Source organism: Plecotus auritus (assembly GCF_963455305.1).
Source record: "Plecotus auritus genome assembly, chromosome: 3".
Taxonomy (NCBI): Eukaryota; Metazoa; Chordata; class Mammalia; order Chiroptera; family Vespertilionidae; genus Plecotus; species Plecotus auritus.
Window position 1 is genome coordinate 148,305,308 of NC_137772.1, and position 20,100 is coordinate 148,325,407.

Below are 20,100 nucleotides of genomic sequence, written 5' to 3' on the forward strand. Positions count from 1 at the left end.
TGACTGTTACCCTCCGAACAGCCTTTTGAGGTGGAAAAGGGGCAATTTCTGCTCCAGGCCTGAAGGGGGCGCTGCCCGTGGCGGTATCTGAAACTGTGTTGTGCAACCGGAAGGTCCAGAATGGCGTGTTAGGATGTAAGGTTGGGCTGGGAAGTACCGAATTCAATTTGATTTTCACATTTTCGAAATGAGGACTGACTAGCTGTGAGGAGAAAGAGGGAAGGGAGAAGTGGGGAGGAGGAGTCCACTGGAAGCTGCCATTTACAGAATGCAAGAGAGAAGTCGTGATTCCAAAGAAATGGCTCGCCCTTCTCCTCTGCTTTACTTCCCACTGCGATTCTTGGTGGTCGTTCCTTCCTGAGGTTACAGGATAAACAAACCTGGCACACGTTGTAAAATCCTCACCCTGAGGAGCTCCTGGGGGTGCAAGCCTCTCTGGGGCTTTGCTATTTGGCCCAGCTAAGAGGTTTCATGTGTGTTGTTGTTGTCCTTTGCCCTCAGCATTTAACCCTTCCCTCTCTTGAAGCAACCCTTCCTCTACAAAACCCACCCCACCTCAGCAGACTGTCTCCTTTTCTCTTTCTAGTTGGAAAACTAACCCAGGCCACACAAGGCCGTGAGGGTAGTCCAGTCTCCTAGCCACCAGCTCAGTTCAAGAAAACTGGGGAGGGCCCCTGAGACCTGGCAGTGCGGCCCCCCGGGGGACTCCAGGTCAATGCTTTTTATTCAAGGGCCCCAGGGCTGGAGAAAGTCAAAGAGGGAAAGTCATTTGGCCTAAATTAGCTGAAGATCTTTTAGAAAAATAAGCAAAGAGTTTTTGTGTGGCAATTTCTTGCAACAATGAGATTTTACTGGATTGAAAAGTCAGTGGTTAACTTTGGGTAAGCAAATCTCACCCAGAGCTCCAGGCACAGGACAGAAAGAGAAAGGGAAAGTATGCTGATACAAGAAAAAAAAGGACAATTTCCTCCTGGATATTCCTCACGTATAGGAAAGGAAACAGTTTAATTCAGACATAGAAAAACAACCCATTTTCCTCCCTTTAAATAAGCCTTTTAGAAATCACCCAGATAAATGGGCTGGTGTGATGTCTAAATTAAAATGCGGCTCTCTATCTTCCTCAAGCATATTTTTTTTCCGCTGAATCAAAATAGGACCAACTTTATTCATACAGAAACTCATTTTTTAATATTACAATACCAGGATCCTCTCACATTGTATATATAGTATGTCTGTTACTTTACAATATATATTTCTTAGGTTTACATACAAAATGAAAGTACTAAGATTATTTACAAATATACATTCGATACCCCTAACATTTAAATGCAACGTTCCCACTTTGTTTTAGACAGGAATGAACTTCTTTGGATCATGGCACAAAAGAATCACCGTAATAAAAGTAAATATATTATAAAACCAACCAAACAGTAGCAAAGTAAGGCTGCTAGACCTAAGCCACTCGCTGCTCCAAAAAATTAAAGCCCAAAGCCAAAAGGCACCTGAGCGTGCACAACAATTTCGAAGTTTTTTTGTGTTTCCTTCCCTTTCATAAACTTCTGCAGTCTGGGCTCCTAAACATGAATGTAATGTGAACTAATCCAAAGGATCAGAAGAAGGAGGGAGGGTGGGATCCTCCTGCCGCGGTGATCATCCAAAACGCCAGCTCCAAGTTACTTCTCCACCACCTCCTCCACGCAGGGGAGTTTACGCTCCTCCGAGGAAATACTGTCCACGATGGAAGAAAGGCACCGAAGGCTGCTTGAGGCCGAGGAATCAATGCTTGCCCCTCCTGAGCACAGAAAACACACAGACATAGCAGCCAAGGAAGGCAGAAGAGGCAGCTCGGCGCCCTGCTCCAGGCCTCCGAGGCAACCAGGGAGCACAGGGTCCCCGCGCGAAAGAAGCGCACTTCTCCCAGGGCGCGTCCCTGAGCCTTGTCCGCCCGGCGCGAGCAGCCAGCCCCCTCCCGGGGTGTTCCCTAGCGCAGCGCAGCCAGCGCCCCTTCTTTCACTTACCTTCCTTGGCAGTGATCACGAGCCCCCTGGAATGATCCGAAACACTTGGCCACTGGGAGCTGCAGGTGCGCAGGAAATCCGCACCCTCGAGCTGGAGAAAAACCAAGGCAGCAGATTAGAAAATAAACATCGGTTCCGGGATGGGGGTGCCTTTGAGGGGATGTCTCCCCTGCTTCCTCGGGCCAGGCCGGGTGCGCATTTCCGGCCTATTGCAGGCACTCCGTGTCCAGGGGTCACTGGGGGTTCGTTAGAGAGGGAGCTAGAGGGGCGGGCGAGGAAGGGGCCGGGAAAAGAGACCAAGCAGCTGGATGGTAAAGCCCCAGGGGAAGCGTCTAATCAGACTCTGGATGTATTCCCCTGCCTGGGCAGCATTTGGCCTTACATTCTCTTGTTTGGGTCTGTAGTTAAAGGGGTCCACCCCCAGCTCCTGCATTTTCTCCTGCTGATCCAGCCTGTGCAGCAGGTCCTGCAGCCGCTCAATGTAGCTGATGGCGCTCCGCAGAATCTCCACCTTGGGCAGCCTCTGGTTGGGGTTGGCCACAGTCCTTCGCTTCAGAGCCTCGAAGGCCTCGTTGATTTTCTTTAGCCGCCTCCTCTCGCGCAGGGTGGCGGCTTTCCGTCTGTCGGTGGGGGCAGATTTTCTCTTGCAGGTCTTGCAAGCCCAGATGAGGCATTGGCCCGGACAGTGGGGAGGCTGTAGGCCTGGGGGCGCCAGGACGTGTTCCTCCCCGCTGCTGTCGCTCCCAGCTTCCGGGGGCATTTGGTCCTGGCAGGGGGATAGGGTACCATCGCTCCCTGGATACAAAGGAGAGCCCTCTGCCACTTCTAATGGCTGCAGGGTAACATTTTCCCCGTCCAAGTAAAAGAAATAGGAGCCAGTTTCAAAAAGGTCCATCATCATGTTCTCCTCCTTGGCCTCTGACTCAGTCTGAACTGGGTGATGGGCTCAAAAACCCAGAGGAACCACCCAGATGGCATTTAATTAGTGCGGTGACATAAGTCACCCCAGCTTTATATATAGTAGCTCTGAAACTCAATCCAACTTTTAGCTGTCATGGAGCATCAGTCTCCCAATGTGGTTACAGCCAGTGCTCCCTAGAACATCTAGTTTGAAGGAAAACTGAGAAGTGTCACCTCCAGAATGATGTGACAATCTATATGCAGACCAGGTTAAAACAAAATTCACAGAGAGAATACCACGATTTAAACACCGAATCCAATGCTTCCATTTGGGGCAGTTTAAATGCTAACCTGCTTACAGTACAACTTCAAAACAACTGGGGATTAACACTGCCCCATTCCCCTCCCCCAGGCTCATCTGAATTCTAAGTATAGTTCCATGATGAAAGATTTCAAAGGCAATAGCCATTGCTCCAAAATAGCCTGGTTAATATTTGCAGAGTGGTTCAGTTCTTTTCTCTCCTGTCCGTCAAAAAGATGCTATTCCTGTGATTAAAACCATTACCGTCCTTCAAAGGGTTTGCATGACTTTCAGGCTGCGGCCTCAGTAGCAGCAGGTAAATCTCTTTCCTCTCTTTTAATAAGGCAGTTAGATGGTTTGGGAGCTGGAGCGGGTGGTTGGAAGGTGCTCAGATTCCTTCCTTTGTTATCTTTTTTTTTTTTTTTTTGGAGGGGTGGCAACTAACATCTGAATTCTGTACCCCTCCATGGTGGCAACAGCAGTACCTATGAGGTAAGGGGTGGAACAGAGGATGCGAATGCAATACATGTAATAACCTATTTAAAGACAGTTTTTAGTGGAAACAAGACTTTCACTAAAACTAGATGAGGTTTCAAGACTCATTGTGGCCCCCACTCCAAGGTGCCTCTGTTATGGCTCCTGTTCTACAGTTTTTGCCTTGGTGTGCTCGCCGTCCACTGACTCCAAATCAGTGGTTTCCTAGGATCCAGATGAGAAAGGCAGCCACTGGAGCACCAGGAAGGCAATAGAACTTTAATTACTGCTTCCCTATGGTCCAATACACACAAGTATGGTGGCTGGAAGGCAGCACAATATCGGGATGAAGCGAAGAGGCCCTAGATTAGAAGGACTCCCTTGAAGTCCTAGCTTAGTTCATTTCTATTTATGTGTGCATAGGTAAGCATTAGATCTCAATTTCTTCAAGATAATAGCAGTTGCTTAACAGAATTCTGGCGAGGGTTTCATCACATGATAGGCATGTGAAGCCTATAGCCTATATTAACTGCTTGATAAGCATTAGTGCATAAGGCTATGTCAGGGCTCAGACCATTTCTTATGAAGGAAATAAAGCACAGCTATTGCAGAGTCTTTTCTGTTCTTTTTTTCTCATTTGTTATTGTATCCTTTCCTTCCTCTTTTTTTTCTTTTCTTTTTATTCCTTTCATTTCTTTTTTCTTTTCTCTTATTCCTTTCCTTTTCTTTCTTTTTCCCCTTAGAGTTCTGGAAGGACCCATTCCACCTCTAAGTGGCCTTTGAAATGAGAATCATCTTTGGTTTGGGCCTGTATAGTCAGTGCCTGAAAAACTAGATGGAAACCAAGCAGTGATAATTATAGGCTATGTTCAATATGACTTCATTTTTTAAAAATGAATAGAGTGAAGACAGTGCCAGGAATCAATGGTCAGACAATGTAGGAACTAGCTACATTTTCCAGCCAAGTCGCTTATTCAAAAGATAATTATTCAGTCTCTTTGTATTGAGCCACAGGTGTTAGGTTGACATTTGGGGCTGTTTTTATGTTTTTGTTGTTGTGCAGCCAAATAATTCCTTATCAAATTTAAGAATGAATCTATTTTTTTTTGTAAAAGCAGGAGCATAGGTAAGAAGAAGAATAATAAGATATGTATTTTGTGACAGTTTCTCCTATTTCCGCCAGCGCCCTGGTTGCGGTAATGTCAGCAGTTAAGACTGCAGATTGGAGGCTCCAACAACACAGGACAAACATCCATTATGGAAAGTTACCCTGTGCTCTTAACCACACTCTTATGCAGCATTTTATAATGTAAAGATAACTTAAAAAGGAGTGTTTAACCAATATAATTACATAGCATAGTTGCAAAGATTACTAAGATAATAATAAATGAAATTCATTTATTCAACATTTTTGGGGTACCTACAAAGTGCCAGACAGTGTCCTGGATACTACAGATAAAGAGGTGAAAAATGATCACTTTTCTTGTGGAGTTTGGATGTAGAAGGGTGGGTGAAATTGACAACGACATATATATAAAAAAAAAGGGTGTGGAGGAGAAATAGCCCTGGAACTGGGATATGGATGGCCTAGATTTTAATCTTTTGGGGCCTGTGAGGGTTTAGTCAATTCTAACACCTCAAATTCCCAATTTTTTAATCTATAAAATTGATACAATGACAAAAGATATCATACTCTCAAAGACCGGAATAAATATGACATTTAAAAAATGTGAAATCACTTAAAAATGTTGCATACTCTATGAAAGTACTTTTTATTACTTTCTTAGATATAGAGAAAAAAACTGAGATAAGAAAAATATTGCTACTAAGGAATTTTGTTGCTTGGATAATAGATATAACATTTAAGGTGGTATCATTCTTAGACTCACCACTGATTTTAAGAGGTATTGGATAGATGTGAGAGTCTGTACATCATGAGCTGCTAAAGAATAGGAAAGTGTGCTCTTTCTCCTTTATTTTTCCCTCATTCAAGTGTTTCCACTTGAGAAATAGTGAGTTCAAAATGCAGCAAGAGAAGATTCTAGAAAAAAGTAGAAAAAATCTTTGAGGTGCTGGTCAAGAATAACCTCTCAGGCATTTCAACCTTCACTATCAAATGATCATTTCTTATCAAATTACAAAGCTCCTTTTCAACATTTTGTAGAATTTGTAAAATTAATGTTGTTGTTCATTTTGGTCTACACTTCTCTGTTGTTGTTGTTTTGGGGTGGGAGTGGGAAGAGAGAAAAAGGAAATGCCAGCTTGGGAATTAACCATCCTTTATTAGATTAGGTAATGGGAAAATATGCAGTGATTCCAAGTGAACTAGTGAACTCTTGGAACTCCAATTGTTTGCAAAATATGAGATGTCTGTAATTGCAATTACATTATTTCTCAGAAGAGCTTGGAAGCCACAAACCTTGACAAGTGGTCAAAACAGGTTTATGAAAACTGAAATCCCCCAGGCTTTAAATAATTCAAATTATATGTTTAATAATTATGGAAAAAAGTAAATAATAATAAGAGAACAATAATATTGTTTTAACAAATTACTTGACAAATCTAAAAGCAGGTTAGTGATTGAGTTTTCAAATAGTTTGCCACCCCATTGTTCTTACTTTACACTTAGGTATTTGTAAATGAATTTTCTTTCTATCATCTTCATAAAAGATTGAGTATGTCCAGTTCTCTCCTTGAGAAGGAGTGGGAGGGAAAGGATTATGACTCTTTCACTCTGGTGGATTTTAGCTCTGAGCCTTGGGGCAAGTGGTGTATGTGATAGAAAAACAGAGCTCTGGAGTAAGACAGAATTGCAGTTCTAGCCGTTCTTATATGTTTGAAGCCTCATTTTATAAGAGATCATATGGCATATGTAATACATACATCATAGGCTTGTTGTGTTGTATATAATGTATTGTGTAATAATGTATGTTGAGTCCATGACATGAAATAACTCAACAAATGTGAATTTCCATTCTTCTCCTACTCAATTCATAAGGCCTCTTATTGAAATAGCCATAGTGAATTAACTGAAAAACCTACATTTGGCGACACTGATGTTTAAAATAAATTTAGGGATTTATTTGTTAATGTTATAATGGAAGTGAAAATATTGAAACTAATGACTTAAATCATAGTGTTTCACATATTTTACCCTTAACATATTTCCAGTTTACTGGAGGACAGACATTAATTTAAAAATCACACAAAGAAATAACTGAGCTGGGAATGGAAAGGAATGTGGTTCTACCCGAGTGTATAACCATGAAGAGTTTGTCATGAATGGGAAGCTTGGGAAAAGATGATTGGAGATAGAAGTTACTGAGATGTTGGGTTGGTATTTCTAGGGAGCAAGTTGAAGCTTCATAGCAAACCTGGAGATTGAGAAGGTGACAGTAAGAGGAAGCTCAAGGAGGAAATAGACATGGGTGAGGGCTTGTTATATCAACTGGTGAAGATATTTTTGTGGGTTAGGTCTAAGGGATATGACTATATTGTTGCATAGTTGTGTTCAAAGAAAGCAGTTTCAATTATAGCTGAGAAAGTAGGACTGGGGGACAGACAGGAAAATGATGATACTGCAATTTACCTAATCTGCAGACAGTTTGTGCCCAGAGATTTCCAAACACTGTGGTAAAAATAGGTTTGCACTTAGACTCACAGAACATTCCAGTATTGAAAAAAGAGAGAAGAGAGGAAAGGGTAGAATAAAGAGGGAGCTCGGGAGAGGAGAAAAAGAAAATGAGAAGAACCTAGTCCACCCTCCAGATAGAGAAAGGATCAACTAGGAAGGCCAGTGAGTGTCTCAATGGAAGGTGAAGGAAGCCCCGCTGCCTGAAAGGGAAAATTCAGAAGAGTCAGATTAATGCTTTAAACTGGTGGTAGCTAAATGAGTAACAAGAACCTGTGCACCTGTAATTTACCTAATCGGCAGAGAGTTTGTGCCCAGAGATTCCCAAACACCGTGGTAAAAATAGGTTTGCACTTAGACCCACAGAGCATGCCAGTCACTTCAGAGGAGCTGGGGGAGGAGCACAAACCAAGCAGAGGAAAAGGAAAGATTTTAAAGACCAAGCCTTGGCAATCTCCAGATGGCGGCCATGAGAAGTGATACAGAGAAACGAGGATGCCGCGGAGCAGCCCTTTAAAAACAGTTCCAGTCCTAGCTGGTTTGGCTCAGTGGATAGAGCGTCGGCCTGTGGACTGAAGGGTCCCAGGTTCGATTCCAGTCAAGGGCATGTACCTTGGTTGCGGGCACATCCCCAGTAGGGGGTGTGCAGGAGGCAGCTGATCGATGTTTCTCTCTCATCGATGTTTCTAACTCTCTATCCCTCTCCCTTCCTCTCTGTAAAATATCAATAAAATATATTAAAAAAAAAAAACAGTTCCAAAGAAATCAGGTGATGATTTAAATCACTAGTTTCATGGAGGAACCAGCGGGCTGCTCTTCAGAGCTTCCATGAAATACGTATTTTGCTCTCACCCCTAATCCCCTTCCAATCGGGAGAACGTGACTGCCACAAAAACCTGTGTTTACCGGTAGTTGACGGTACTGCTGCAAAATGCTACTTAAAGAGGCTACTGCTCATTTCTAAGTTTCTAGACATAATTTCCAGGGAAGGAGACAATGAATGCTCTTCTACCTGAGATACAGTCCTTGGTGCTTAAAAAATGAAGTCCTCTTCATAATTCCCCAGGCTCCCCTACTTTTCACTCAGGTTTATGAATTTTGGGAGTAAAATTTGTGAACCAGTAGAATCTTTCAGGTTAAGTATTGCTTCCTGGTGGGTTACCAACTGCCACAGGTTTGCTTAGGATGGGTGCCCCTGAGGCTCGCCTTGTGCTCTAAAACTGGGAAAATCCCAGGCAAATCACCCTCCTTCCCAGAAAAACAGAATAGATGCTATTCACAAATAAGAACTATGAGCAGAATGCAGGCTATATAATGTAAACTTCTTATTTACAAAACTTACAGTGATTACAAATGCAGGGTTTGGTGTTAAATCCAAATTTTAGGTTCAGTTCTGCCACTTGCTAATAGTTGACCTTCGGCAAGTTATATCACTTCTCTAAGTCTCAATTAACTAATCCATAAAATGGAAAAACTATTACTTTATAAGGTTGTTTTAAAGATTAAAAAATGTCAATGAAGCATTTAATAGTGTTAACACAGCAAATACTCTATATTATTTAACTTTCAATTGAAGAAAAGAAAAAAATCACCCATCTACATGTTGCCTCAATAAATCAAACTCTGCATGTTTTTTGCTTACTATATGAACAAAACTCTTATGTAATATAATATAAATAAAATATAAATTTTGTATTGTAGGATTTAAAAATGTAAATATAAATATAATGCAATATAAATATAATACAATATTGGCTCTGTCACTTAAAATATTACATAAACATTTTATGTTACAAATGTTTAAATGTCTAAGATGTATAAAATGATTTTTCACTGTTGTTTACATCTTTTAAGAACTAAATGAATTGTGATATTCAGATAATCCGAATTATAGTAGTGTCTGGTGTTACTAACTTGCTAAGCTAAACAGATGTCTCTAGTATAGAATGGTTAGCCAAGTATTTTGTTACTGCCCTCCAACTGGCTGGTTATGACATATTGTCTAAAATAGTTGGTGCTTTAATGCCTATGTCAGAGCCTACTGTGACAAATAGTCACCACTGTACAAACACATTTATTCCATAAAAAGTTTTTCTAACAGTTTGGAAAAAAGTTGTTTAATCAGATGTACACACACATTTTACACTTTTTCAGAAGCTTAGACATTTTTGCCTTCAAACAATAGATGTCAGTTTTGATAATAATAAGTGATAGAAAAGTACCAAAAGTTATAATATGTTTAATTGCATATAATCTGGAGCTTTGCAAGTATATGCATTATATGTTTTACATATCACTAGTCACACAAAAAAATAATCATGTTAAGTTTTAGCTTCCCTGATTTTATCATCTGGGCTATATGTAATTGGTAAAGCCTTGCTATGTAATTTCACAACATAATTGTGATATTTTTATTAAAGCATATAAATAGATTTTTCATTTTTCAGTACTTAAGTATAAACCATTATGAGATTTAAGACATTTGACAATATAAATTCAAGAATTGGTGCTTTTAGAATATAGATAAAAAAATATAAATGTCTTATTTTGTAATCTGGTAGTCATTATTTAACTGAAAAGAAAATGTAGCAGGCCCTGAAATGCTTAAAAGGAGTGATCTCATTACCTTATGTTTTACCAAGTGTGTTATATAGTTATCTTTATTTTAAAGAGAGAATAACAAAGCAAAGAGAAATTAATCTACTTGCCCAAGGTCACATGCTTATAAACTAAATTCTATTTCCTATAATCACAAAGTAATTATTCTGAGCCTCCTTTTACTAACCAATAAAAGAATAGTCTTCAGTGAAAAAAAAATCTAGGGTAAACTAATTTAGAGGACCTTTGAGTATTTATTTGCTCACCTGAAGAGTAAGTTACATTTTTCTACTAGAGTGACTAAGAGAGGCACTGTTGATAGCTGTTGGGTGAAATTTGGACCTGCATACTTCCCATTGGGAAATAATGATGCATTGGTGTTTTCCATGTACAGGCAGTCTGTCCCAGAAGTCACAAAACTGATGTTCTCATCAAAATGCTTGAAATCCTTGCTCTATTTCATTTTTAAAAATATATACAGTAATATAGCAAGGCAGGACCTGGAGAATATGATGCAACACAAAATAAGCCAGTCAGAGAAAGACAAGTATTACATGATCTTACTCATATGTGGAATCCAATGAACAAAATAAACTGACAAACAAAATAGATCCAGAGACATAGAAGCATGGAACAGACTGTGAAATCTCAGGGGGAAGGTGGGGGAAGGTAGATGGGTGGGAAGAGATCAACCAAAGAATGTGTATGCATGTAGGTATAACCCATGGACACAGGCAATAGGATGCGGAAAGCCCAGGGCAGGGAGGTGGAGGCAGGTTAGAAGAGGTCAATGGGGGAAAAAGTGGGACATATGTAATACTTTTAACAATAAATATTTTAAAAAATAAAAATAATTTTTTAAAAAGAAGTAAAGTAAAAAAGATGGAGTAGTTTAGCCTATTTAGGATAGGGCAAAAGTTGGGTAGAGAGACCATACTAAATAAGTCTTGAGTTATACAATGCTCATATATCCTGTTTTTCTCCCTTCCCCTTTAGTCTATGCCACTTACAATAGTCACAAAGACTAGAAGTGAGGGATTTCAGCAGATAGAAGGTGTCTGGAACCAATACTATATACTCCTAATCAAAAGCTATGTGCTATTGAGTTGGCTCTGACTCCTGGAGATTCTATGAATGAGTGATGTCCACAATATTCTGATCTCAACAGTCCTGCTCAGCTCCTGTTGACTCATTCCCATGGCTTCTTTCATGGAATCAATCCATCTCATATTTGGTCTTCCTCTTTTCCTGCTGCCTTCTTTTGTTCCCAGAATTATTGTCTTGTCTAAGAAACCTGCCTTCTCATGATGTGCCTGAAGTAGGGCAACTTTAGTTTTGTTATTTTTGCTTCCAGCAATGTTTCAGGCTTGATTTGCTCTAGGACCCACTTGTTTGCCTTTCTTGTGGTCCAGGGTATCCGTAGAGCCTTCCTCTAACACCATATTTCAAATGAATTAATTTTTTCTTCCTATCATCCTTCACAGCTTTCACATCCGGACATAGTAATTGGGAATATGAGGGTGTAGTTGATTTTAGCTTTGATCTCTAATGACACATCTTTGCTCAAAGGCTATGATTTACCTATAATCTGTTGGGCAGCCATGAGTGTTCAATATATGACCTCCTGAATATTGGGTGTTTCAGATGGATTTGATGATTTGATGCTTAATTAATTCCTTCCTGTGTTGACAAGCATAGATTACACCTACTTTATCTATGTTTCACGTGTTTTCCAAGACATTTGCTTTTATATTTAGTTTCATCTATTGTCCTTGTTTTCTCCTCTATTCTCTGTGGTATAATTGAATATTCTTAAGTAACAGAAAATGTATAATTTTTATATGCTTGTCAACTAGAAGTGCTATTTCTTTTTTTAATATATTTTATTGATTTTTTACAGAGAGGAAGGGAGAGAGATAGAGTTAGAAATATCGATGAGAGAGAAACATTGATCAGCTGCCTCCTCCACACTCTCCACCGGGTATGTGCCCGCAACCAAGGTACATGCCCTTGACCGGAATCGAACCTGGGACCCTTGAGTCCGCAGGCCGATGCTCTATCCACTGAGCAAAACCGGTTAGGGCAGAAGTGCTATTTCTTGATGTTTTTAGTTTCTTAACTAATTTGTTTGAATTATGTAATATAAATCTGTCTTTATAAAAGTTTAATTTCCTCTCATTTCTAGTTGCCCCTGTTCATCCCTTGTTTTTGGCTTATTTTTGAAAGTTGGCTTATTTATAGCCCTCAAACCAAACTTATAGTCCACAGGTTTATGAACTTGCTGAAGAAAAACTATCACTACAATCCTTCCTGGATTTTTAGATTTCATGTTATGTTACAAATATTGATATGATTAACTACTGAGCAATAGATCTAAGTTTATTTCACATCATCTGCATTCTGTATTTATTATATTTTTTAAAAAATTCAAGATAACTTTTTTATTTTAAAAATACATCCTCTCAAATGTTTTGTTAACAGACTTTCTAAAGGAACAGTTTTACTCATAGACACAGACAACAGTATGATGTTAAATGGAGGGAAGGATGGTGATGGGGATAGGAAAGGATAAAAGTGGTCAAATAGATGGTGACAGAATATGATTTGACTTTGGGTCATGGGCACACAATGCAGTATACTGATAATGTATCATAGAATTGTTCACTTGAAACCTATGTAATTTTATTAACTACTAGAGGCCCGATGCACGAAATTTGTGCAAGAGTAGGCCTTCCTTCTCCCGGCTGCTGGCACTGGCTTCCCTCTGCACCAGGACCTGGGCTTCCCTCGAAGCCCCAGCTTCATCTGGAAGGTCATCCAGAAGGATGTCTGGTCTAATTAACATATTATGCTTTTATTATTATAGATTGTTACCCAAAGAATTTTAATTAAAAAATAAAATAAAAATAAATAAAAGAGCAGTTTTAGGTTTACAGAAAATTTGAGCAAAAGGTTCAGAGAGTTCCAATTAAACTCTTAGTTCTTCCCCACATGAAACGTTTTTAAAATTCTCCTTTTATTCTCATTCTCTTTTTCTGTCTGTTTCTTTCTTTTTAATTTTTTTTTCTTTATTGATTAAGGTATTACATGAGTGTCCTTATCCCCCTATGGTCCCCCCATCCCCCTCACTCATGCCCTCACCCCCCTGGTGTCTGTGTCCATTGGTTAGACTTATATGCATGCATACAAATCCTTTGGTTGATCTCTCCCCCTTACCCCCACCCTCCCCTACATTCCCTCTGAGGTTTGACTGTCTGATCAATGCTTCTCTGTCTTTGGATCTGTTTTTGTTAATCAGTTTATGTTGTTCATTATATTCCACAAATGAGTGAGATCATGTGAAATTTATCTTTCTCTGACTGACTTATTTTGCTTAGCATAATGCTCTCCAGTTCGATCCATGCGATTGCAAATGGTAAGAATTCCTTCTTTTTTACCACAGCATAGTATCCCATTGTGTAGATATGTACCACAGTTTTTTAATCCACTCATCTGCTGATGGGCACTTAGGCTATTTCCAAATCTTAGCTATGGTAAATTGTGCTGCTATGAATATGGGGGTTCATTGTCTGTTTCTTAATATGCCTTTATTTTATGCAAAATTTTATGTCAAATTTAGAAAGATCAGTGTATTGCTTGCCTTTACAGAGTTTACAACTTATTTAGAGGTATGAGATGTAACTTCTGAAGCAGTTATACAACAGTACAAATTAGTATTCAGTGAAATTCCAAAATGATTAATGTTGGGAATATGGCATGAATGAAGGGTTATTTGAATGCATAGAGGATCTCATGGAAAAGTTGTTTTCTTTAAAGACCTAGAAAGATGGGCAGGATCTGGATAGTTGATGAACATGAAAGTCAGGACATGATCAAATTGTGATGAGAATGACTGGTAGGACAGACCTAAAAGTATAAATATTGTGACTATTGGGGCTACTGGTAAGCTTATAGGGAGAGGAGAACCATAATCATTTTTGAGCTTATAAAATTGCATGCTTCTATTAGTCTTCTATGGAGATTTGTAGTGGTATCTATTGTGGATTGGGAGTAGGAGAGTCTTTTCTAATTGGGTGTCAGATATTTTAGGGTAGCTTTTTTGAAATTATTGAAATGTCTAAATGCAACTGTGGTCAATAAAATAAGAGAAAGAAAAAAATACTGATCTTGTCAATTTCTATAAGTGAGCACATGGAAAAAGGCAATTTTAGATCTTTTGGAAGAAAAATTTTATTTTTAATCATTTTCATATGCTGAAACAAATTAAATTTCCATATATTTTTTGATATATTGGGTTTATTGATGTAATTTACACTAAGGATTAACAGATTATTTTATGTAAGTCATTCATAAAGAAAGTCTTTATTAAGAAATTCCTGTAATATGTCTTCCTAAGATAGAGAAGGAATGCACTTTAAGTTTTCAATCAATATTAACTATCTTCTAGTCAGACTTAATAATCAAGGGAAAAGTGTTTATTTACTTTTATTACTATTCATTTATTAGTTGACAGAATAAAGACGACTTAGTTTTCAATGGTGCTACTAATAAAAAAGGCTAGAATTTAAAATAATTTAGTTCCAAATATTTTTTAAACTCACTCAGAAGAGTTTGGGTTTGAAAGAGTCATTTTTTTCTCAAAATGGTGGGTGAATTTTGGTCCAAGAATTACCACATTGGCTGAGGGTAGAATTTCCTTCTAAATTTGTGTCCAAGAAAACAGATGATCACATGCTGTTGGAGATCAAGAAACTGAGTTGCTTACATAGCCCTTAATAAGGTATTCTTTTCTGCTAAACACAGACTAATGCGAATTGTGACAAGCATGACTCCTGTGATGTATATTTGTGAAGTACGATGTTCTTTTCATACAAACAAGAGCTCTATTAACAAGGTTCCTTCACTCCACTTCTTACTTCCAAATCCTCTAGGAATAGACACCAACTGTCCATTTTGACGCTTGTTCATTAATTTCCACTCAGTAGAACTATTCTCCTCTACTCAGCTGTTGTAGCGATTTAGAGTGTTAAAGCTTTTCTGATATGGCTCTTTGTTGAAGCCTGTTTCTGTGTTCCGAGGACCATGTAACACCAGTGCCCTAAAGTATGTCGCAGTCATTAGAGCTGTTTGCCGCTTGCTTCACTACACATTCTCATCGAGGGAAATTTTAGCTTGACCTCTTTAAACATGGAAAGAGCCCAGCCAATTAGTTCTCTCTGCCAAGACTTAATGGTCTTGATGGCAGTAAATCCGTGCCAATGCTTCCTTTCCTAACCTGGAACCTTCCACACACCTGACCTGAGTGGATCCAATAGATCCGTAGTTACAAACTTATAGAAATCTATTTATTTTCTTCCCCCCCCACCCCCACTCCGATCGGGAGGCACATATGGGCATATTCTGAGTGAGCCAAGCCTGAAAGCAGTAACAGACCCCAGGAAACAGAGAATGACTGTTGTATCTCTTTGTGAAATATGGTCAACCTTGATAATTTTTATTCGTGATTGGGAGACCCCAGCACTTTGAGGATTTAAGAGCATAAAAATGAATAATAAATGGCTACAGATGAGTATATTTGTTTTGTACTAAAATGAAGTTGGACCGTGCAGTGGTATGACTTTTCCATGGCAAAAGCTCTTTTCTTGTGTGTCAGTTTTTGTTTTGGGTTAGTGAGAAACATCACATCACAAAGAAAGAATGCAAGCCTCAGGGGTTGCTTTGCATGTTACCAATCTGTTGTGCTATTCTTGGCAACTTTTGTAGGTGAAGTTTGCAAAAGATAGCAATTTTTGTTGTTATGCTTAAAAATAATATGTGTGATAAGTGAAATTGGATTGTTTTAATATCCTTTTACCATTTTATTTAGATCAATTATGTAGTTTAATCTTTTAGATTTTATAATATGTCATGATGTAATAGCACTAAGAACATGTATTACTTTTTTTAAGAACTAAATAATTTCAAGATATTAATGCCTTAATGTTCTATGTATTATTCTAAGATAGCTAAGACTTCTTAGGTTTCAAACTTTATTTTTACTACTTTGAGGATTTGGTATTTTATATAGCTTTCTAAAATTCCCATAACAGAATTTTTTTCTTTAATCTTATCCATTTCACTTCATGAGGAAGCTTATTTTTTCCTGACTTTGAAGAAAATCCCAGTCTTCTCCATGGAATAAGTTAACTTTTGAAGATTAAAGTGATGATTAAAATCCGCTTTTGGACATATGATAATACTATAATACTATTTTTGGCAATGGTGTGTTACTTAAAGAGTTTTATAAATACATTATCTTAGCAATAACTTCAGCCACAGGAAAAATGAAGCATGATCTTATAAGACCTTATAAGATTAGTGTGAGATTTCCTGAGGGTGCAGTAATATGGCTCTACCTTCAGAAGTGGGCAGCAAGACTTTTCTGGGGTTTTTACTAGTCTATCTGGAGTGAAGGCAGGCAGTGGAGAGAGAAGAGGGACTACAAGAGAGGCCAGGAAGAAAAGAGGGAGAGCAGAGGGAGGAGAAGGAAAGGCTGGAAGCAGGAAAGTGGGGCTGGGAAATCATTCTGAGTTCAGAATTGACCACTTTAAATCAACTCTTTAAAAAAAGTGCATTTTACAGTTCTTAATCTTTTCACCTTTCTCACCCAGTCCCCCAATTCCCCCCCCCCCTCTGGTAACCATCTGTCTGTTCTCTATACCTATGAATCTCCTTTTATTTTGTTTGTTCATTTATTCCACTCTTTTGGTTTCATATATAAGTGAAATAATATGGTATTATTTTTCTCTATCTGACTTATGTCACTGAGCATGATACCGACCGTTCAGGCTACAAAGTAGCCCCAGGGATGTAAGGTACAGAATAGGAAGTGTAGTCAATAATATTGTAATAACTATGTATGGTGCCAGGGGGTTACCTAAAATATCGAGAGGAGAACACTTTGTAAAGATTATGATTGTCTAACCACTATGCTGTACACCTGAACTAATACAAAATAATATTGAATGTCAACTGTAACTGAAATATAAAAATTTTAAACATAAATGAAATGTGTTTAAAAATCACATTTTGAAAATAAAAGCATACTTTGGAAATATTTAAAATTCTTAGCATTACTAGATTGAGCAAAATGCCTTAAGGTAAAGCACATCTTTTTGTTTTTAATAATTTTTCCTCCTTTTATTTTATTTTTAAACAAGTATTGATGAGTTACTTGTTCCTGGTCACCCTGCCTCTGAATACCTGACTTTGAAGGTATTAATGTTCCTGGTCTCCCTGTCAATGAGTCACTGTTTCACCCAGCTGACCCCAATGGGAGAGCCGAAGGGCATGTGGCTACCTTACCCTTGGGCACTCCTCAGGACATTGCAGAAGCTGACCTGTATTGCTACCTTTTGACCTCTTGAGCCCTGCTGGTTCAGGCTCTCCTGGTACCTGAAGGTTGTAACAAGAGTATGGGACCCAGCACTGGAAACAGTAATCCTTAACACACCTCTTCATATTTTTTAACTTTCTTCTGTATAAAGTCTTGGCTTTATAGTAATCAAAATATTTTACCAGTAAGTAACATGTATAAGAGGACTTTGAAATGAACCCAGTAATCCATATAAGGTGCTAGTGAAATAATCAGGCTTTAGAAAACCTTTTAGGAAAGAACACATATTAATGGAACACTCAGTAGAGTAGGCTTTCCTTTCAAATGACTTAATGTTACGGACTTTTATAATTCACGCCCAAACCTTGAAAGCAAAATGGTCATATTTCTAGCCAACGTGATTAGGAATCATCACATATAAGTGATTAGGAATCATCACAAAATCTTGATGGATTCCTTTCAGTGACCATGATCAGAAAAAAAAGAATGGAAATCACTACTCCAGCTTGTTAATAGTAGCTATTCTCCGGCCTGGATATTTGCAGCAAAATTCTCTTGATGCTGATCCAGGAATATTGAAGGAATACACCCTAAAATTCCCTAGATAAGGATTACATTCTTACCAGAGATTAAAGTGAGGCTGAGCTTTTTGGTTAAACTGAATTGCTTCTGATAAACAGAGATGAGGATTGTGGGAACAAAGAATCAGGTGGCTTGTTCCAGATTATAAGCTACTATTTTCCAGGAAATTCAGTTATGTAAATAAGATCTTTCCTAATTATAAGGGATTATGTTATATGCTACTTTAATTAAATTTATTGGATTGGGACGTAAAGTTACTTAAAGTAGCCTACTAGTCTATACTTCAGGTTTTGTTTGGGGGACATACATCTTTATAAATTATAGAGAAAATATAGATGTCTCACACTGGGTGGAAGGATGCACTGGGCATTAGAAGTTGGGTGAGTGACTTGAGAAAGAAAAATTATTTATGGCTTTTAAAGGAAACAAGGCTATGAAACATACTAAGATTTTTTTTCTCCAAAATTCATTTTGGGTTATGGTGAAATGTTTTTGTTTTTGTTTTTTTTCCAGCAGCCAATTTCCTCACATCATTTACTGAATAGCATATATTTCCTCCATTGGTGGGTCATATTTCTTTACTGACATACTAGAATCTTATAAGATGGTCTATGTTAGAAAAATGTATCTGTTTTATTGAGGTGCTGCTTGTTTCTCATATAATACATTTAACTTGACTGCTTCTCATGTAAGTAATACACTTTAACTTGATTTAGATAATAAAACATTTTAATATCTGAAAGGAAAGTTTTCCTCTTATCATGCTTGTTATTCAAAAAAAATTAACCTATTTCTGTTACTTATTCTTCCAAACTTAAGCATTTTTTACAAATCTATAATAATAAAAGTGTAATATGCTAATTACACAGAACAGCCAAACAACCTTCTGGATGACCTTCTGGATGAAGTCGCCACGGTGGGGGCCAAGGCAGAGGTGGTTAGGGGTGATCAGGCAGCAGGTGAGCAGTTAGAGGCGATCAGGCATGCAGGCAGAGTGGTTAGGGACAATCAGACAGGCTGGTGAGCAGTTAGGAGCATCAGGCAGGCAGGCAGAGAGGTTAGGGGCAATCAGGCAGGCAGGCAGAGGGGTTAGGGGCAATCAGGCAGGCAGGCAAGTGGTTAGGGGGGATAAGGCAGGCAGGCAGAGTGGCTAGGGGTGATCAGGCAGGAAGACAGGCGTGTGGTTAGGAGCCAGTGGTCTCAGATTGCTAGAGGGATATCTGACTGCCGGTTTAGGCCCACAGGGATCAGGCCTAAACCGGCAGTTGGACATCTCCCAAGGGGTCCTGGATTGCAAGAGGGTGGAGGCCGGGCTGAGGGACCCCCCCTCCAGTGCACACATTTCATGCATTGGGCCTCTAGTTTGATATAACCTAATACTATTAATATTTTTTAATTGTCATAGTAAACCTGTGAAGTAATTTGAGAAGAAACATGTTCTTTATAACGGGTTTCTTATATCAAAAAAATTGATCATGTTTTAGATTTCCCTGCTTTATAGATTTTTTTTTTTTTCAGAAATGCCCTATAAGTTTAACCTCCTGGTATTTTATAACATTTGGACATTTTCAAGGAAATAATTTTCCTCATTGTATATATCATTCATTAATTGTTTTTGGTTTTGTGTATTTATTTAGGGGTCACCTCTATTAAAGAACTTGTTACTTATAAAGTTCCAATTTTTTACTTACAAGCTTTTCAGTCTACTTATTTGTATCTTCTAGGTATGAAATATTTTTTGTACCAAATAAAGGCAATTTTGGCTTTTCCTGGTTTTTGCTTTCATTATTATTGCTTTGGTTAGAATAGTGGTAATACACTTTGGGTACCTGATTTTGATATTTGTTGCCTCTAAAATTTCTCTGGTAGTCTACTTATTTAAAGCATTTGTTCATTTATTCACTCAGTTACCAGTTATTTATTACTCTTAAGCACTATGAAGGAGAGATAGAGATAGATATATGCTTATCTATCATCTATCTATCATCTATCTATCATCTATCTATCTATTATCTATCTATCTATCTATCTATCTATCTATCTATCTATCTATCTATCTATCACCTATCATCATCTATCTACCCATCCATTTATTTATCTACCTTCAGGAAATGAGGGGTCTGGCTGGGAGGAAGTGAGCTGTCTCTGAATCTTGCTGGCAAGTAGGACCCTGTTTCCTGCTGACCCACTTCCCTGCCTCTGAATTTTTTGGATCTGCACA

The 20,100-nt window shown here is 38.4% G+C and overlaps 1 protein-coding gene across 2 annotated transcripts; it reads right to left on the minus strand.

The window, feature by feature from the left end:
• Window positions 1-818: 818 nt before the first annotated feature.
• Window positions 819-3,150, minus strand: MYF6 (myogenic factor 6). Of its 2 annotated transcripts, none has more exons than XM_080660104.1 (3): window positions 2,401-3,150; window positions 2,019-2,109; window positions 819-1,792 (listed from the first exon to the last, which is right to left on the minus strand). In XM_080660104.1, exons 1-3 carry the CDS (start codon window positions 2,917-2,919, stop codon window positions 1,674-1,676), a joined length of 729 nt encoding a protein of 242 aa, XP_080516230.1. In that variant the 5' UTR covers window positions 2,920-3,150; the 3' UTR covers window positions 819-1,673. The 2 variants fall into 2 exon arrangements, with proteins under 2 accessions (XP_080516230.1, XP_080516231.1); XM_080660105.1 differs by having other exon boundaries at window positions 1,169-1,728; window positions 2,401-2,932.
• Window positions 3,151-20,100: the final 16,950 nt, after the last annotated feature.

Coding starts and splice junctions, on each gene's coding strand:
- MYF6 (XM_080660104.1), bottom strand. CDS start 2,919: ATGATGATGGACCTTTTTGAAACTGGCTCCTATTTCTTTTACTTGGAC. Junction 2,110..2,400: donor ACAGACCCAAACAAGAGAAT/GTAAGGCCAAAT, acceptor GTTTTTCTCCAG/CTCGAGGGTGCGGATTTCCT. Junction 1,793..2,018: donor CGTGATCACTGCCAAGGAAG/GTAAGTGAAAGA, acceptor TTCTGTGCTCAG/GAGGGGCAAGCATTGATTCC.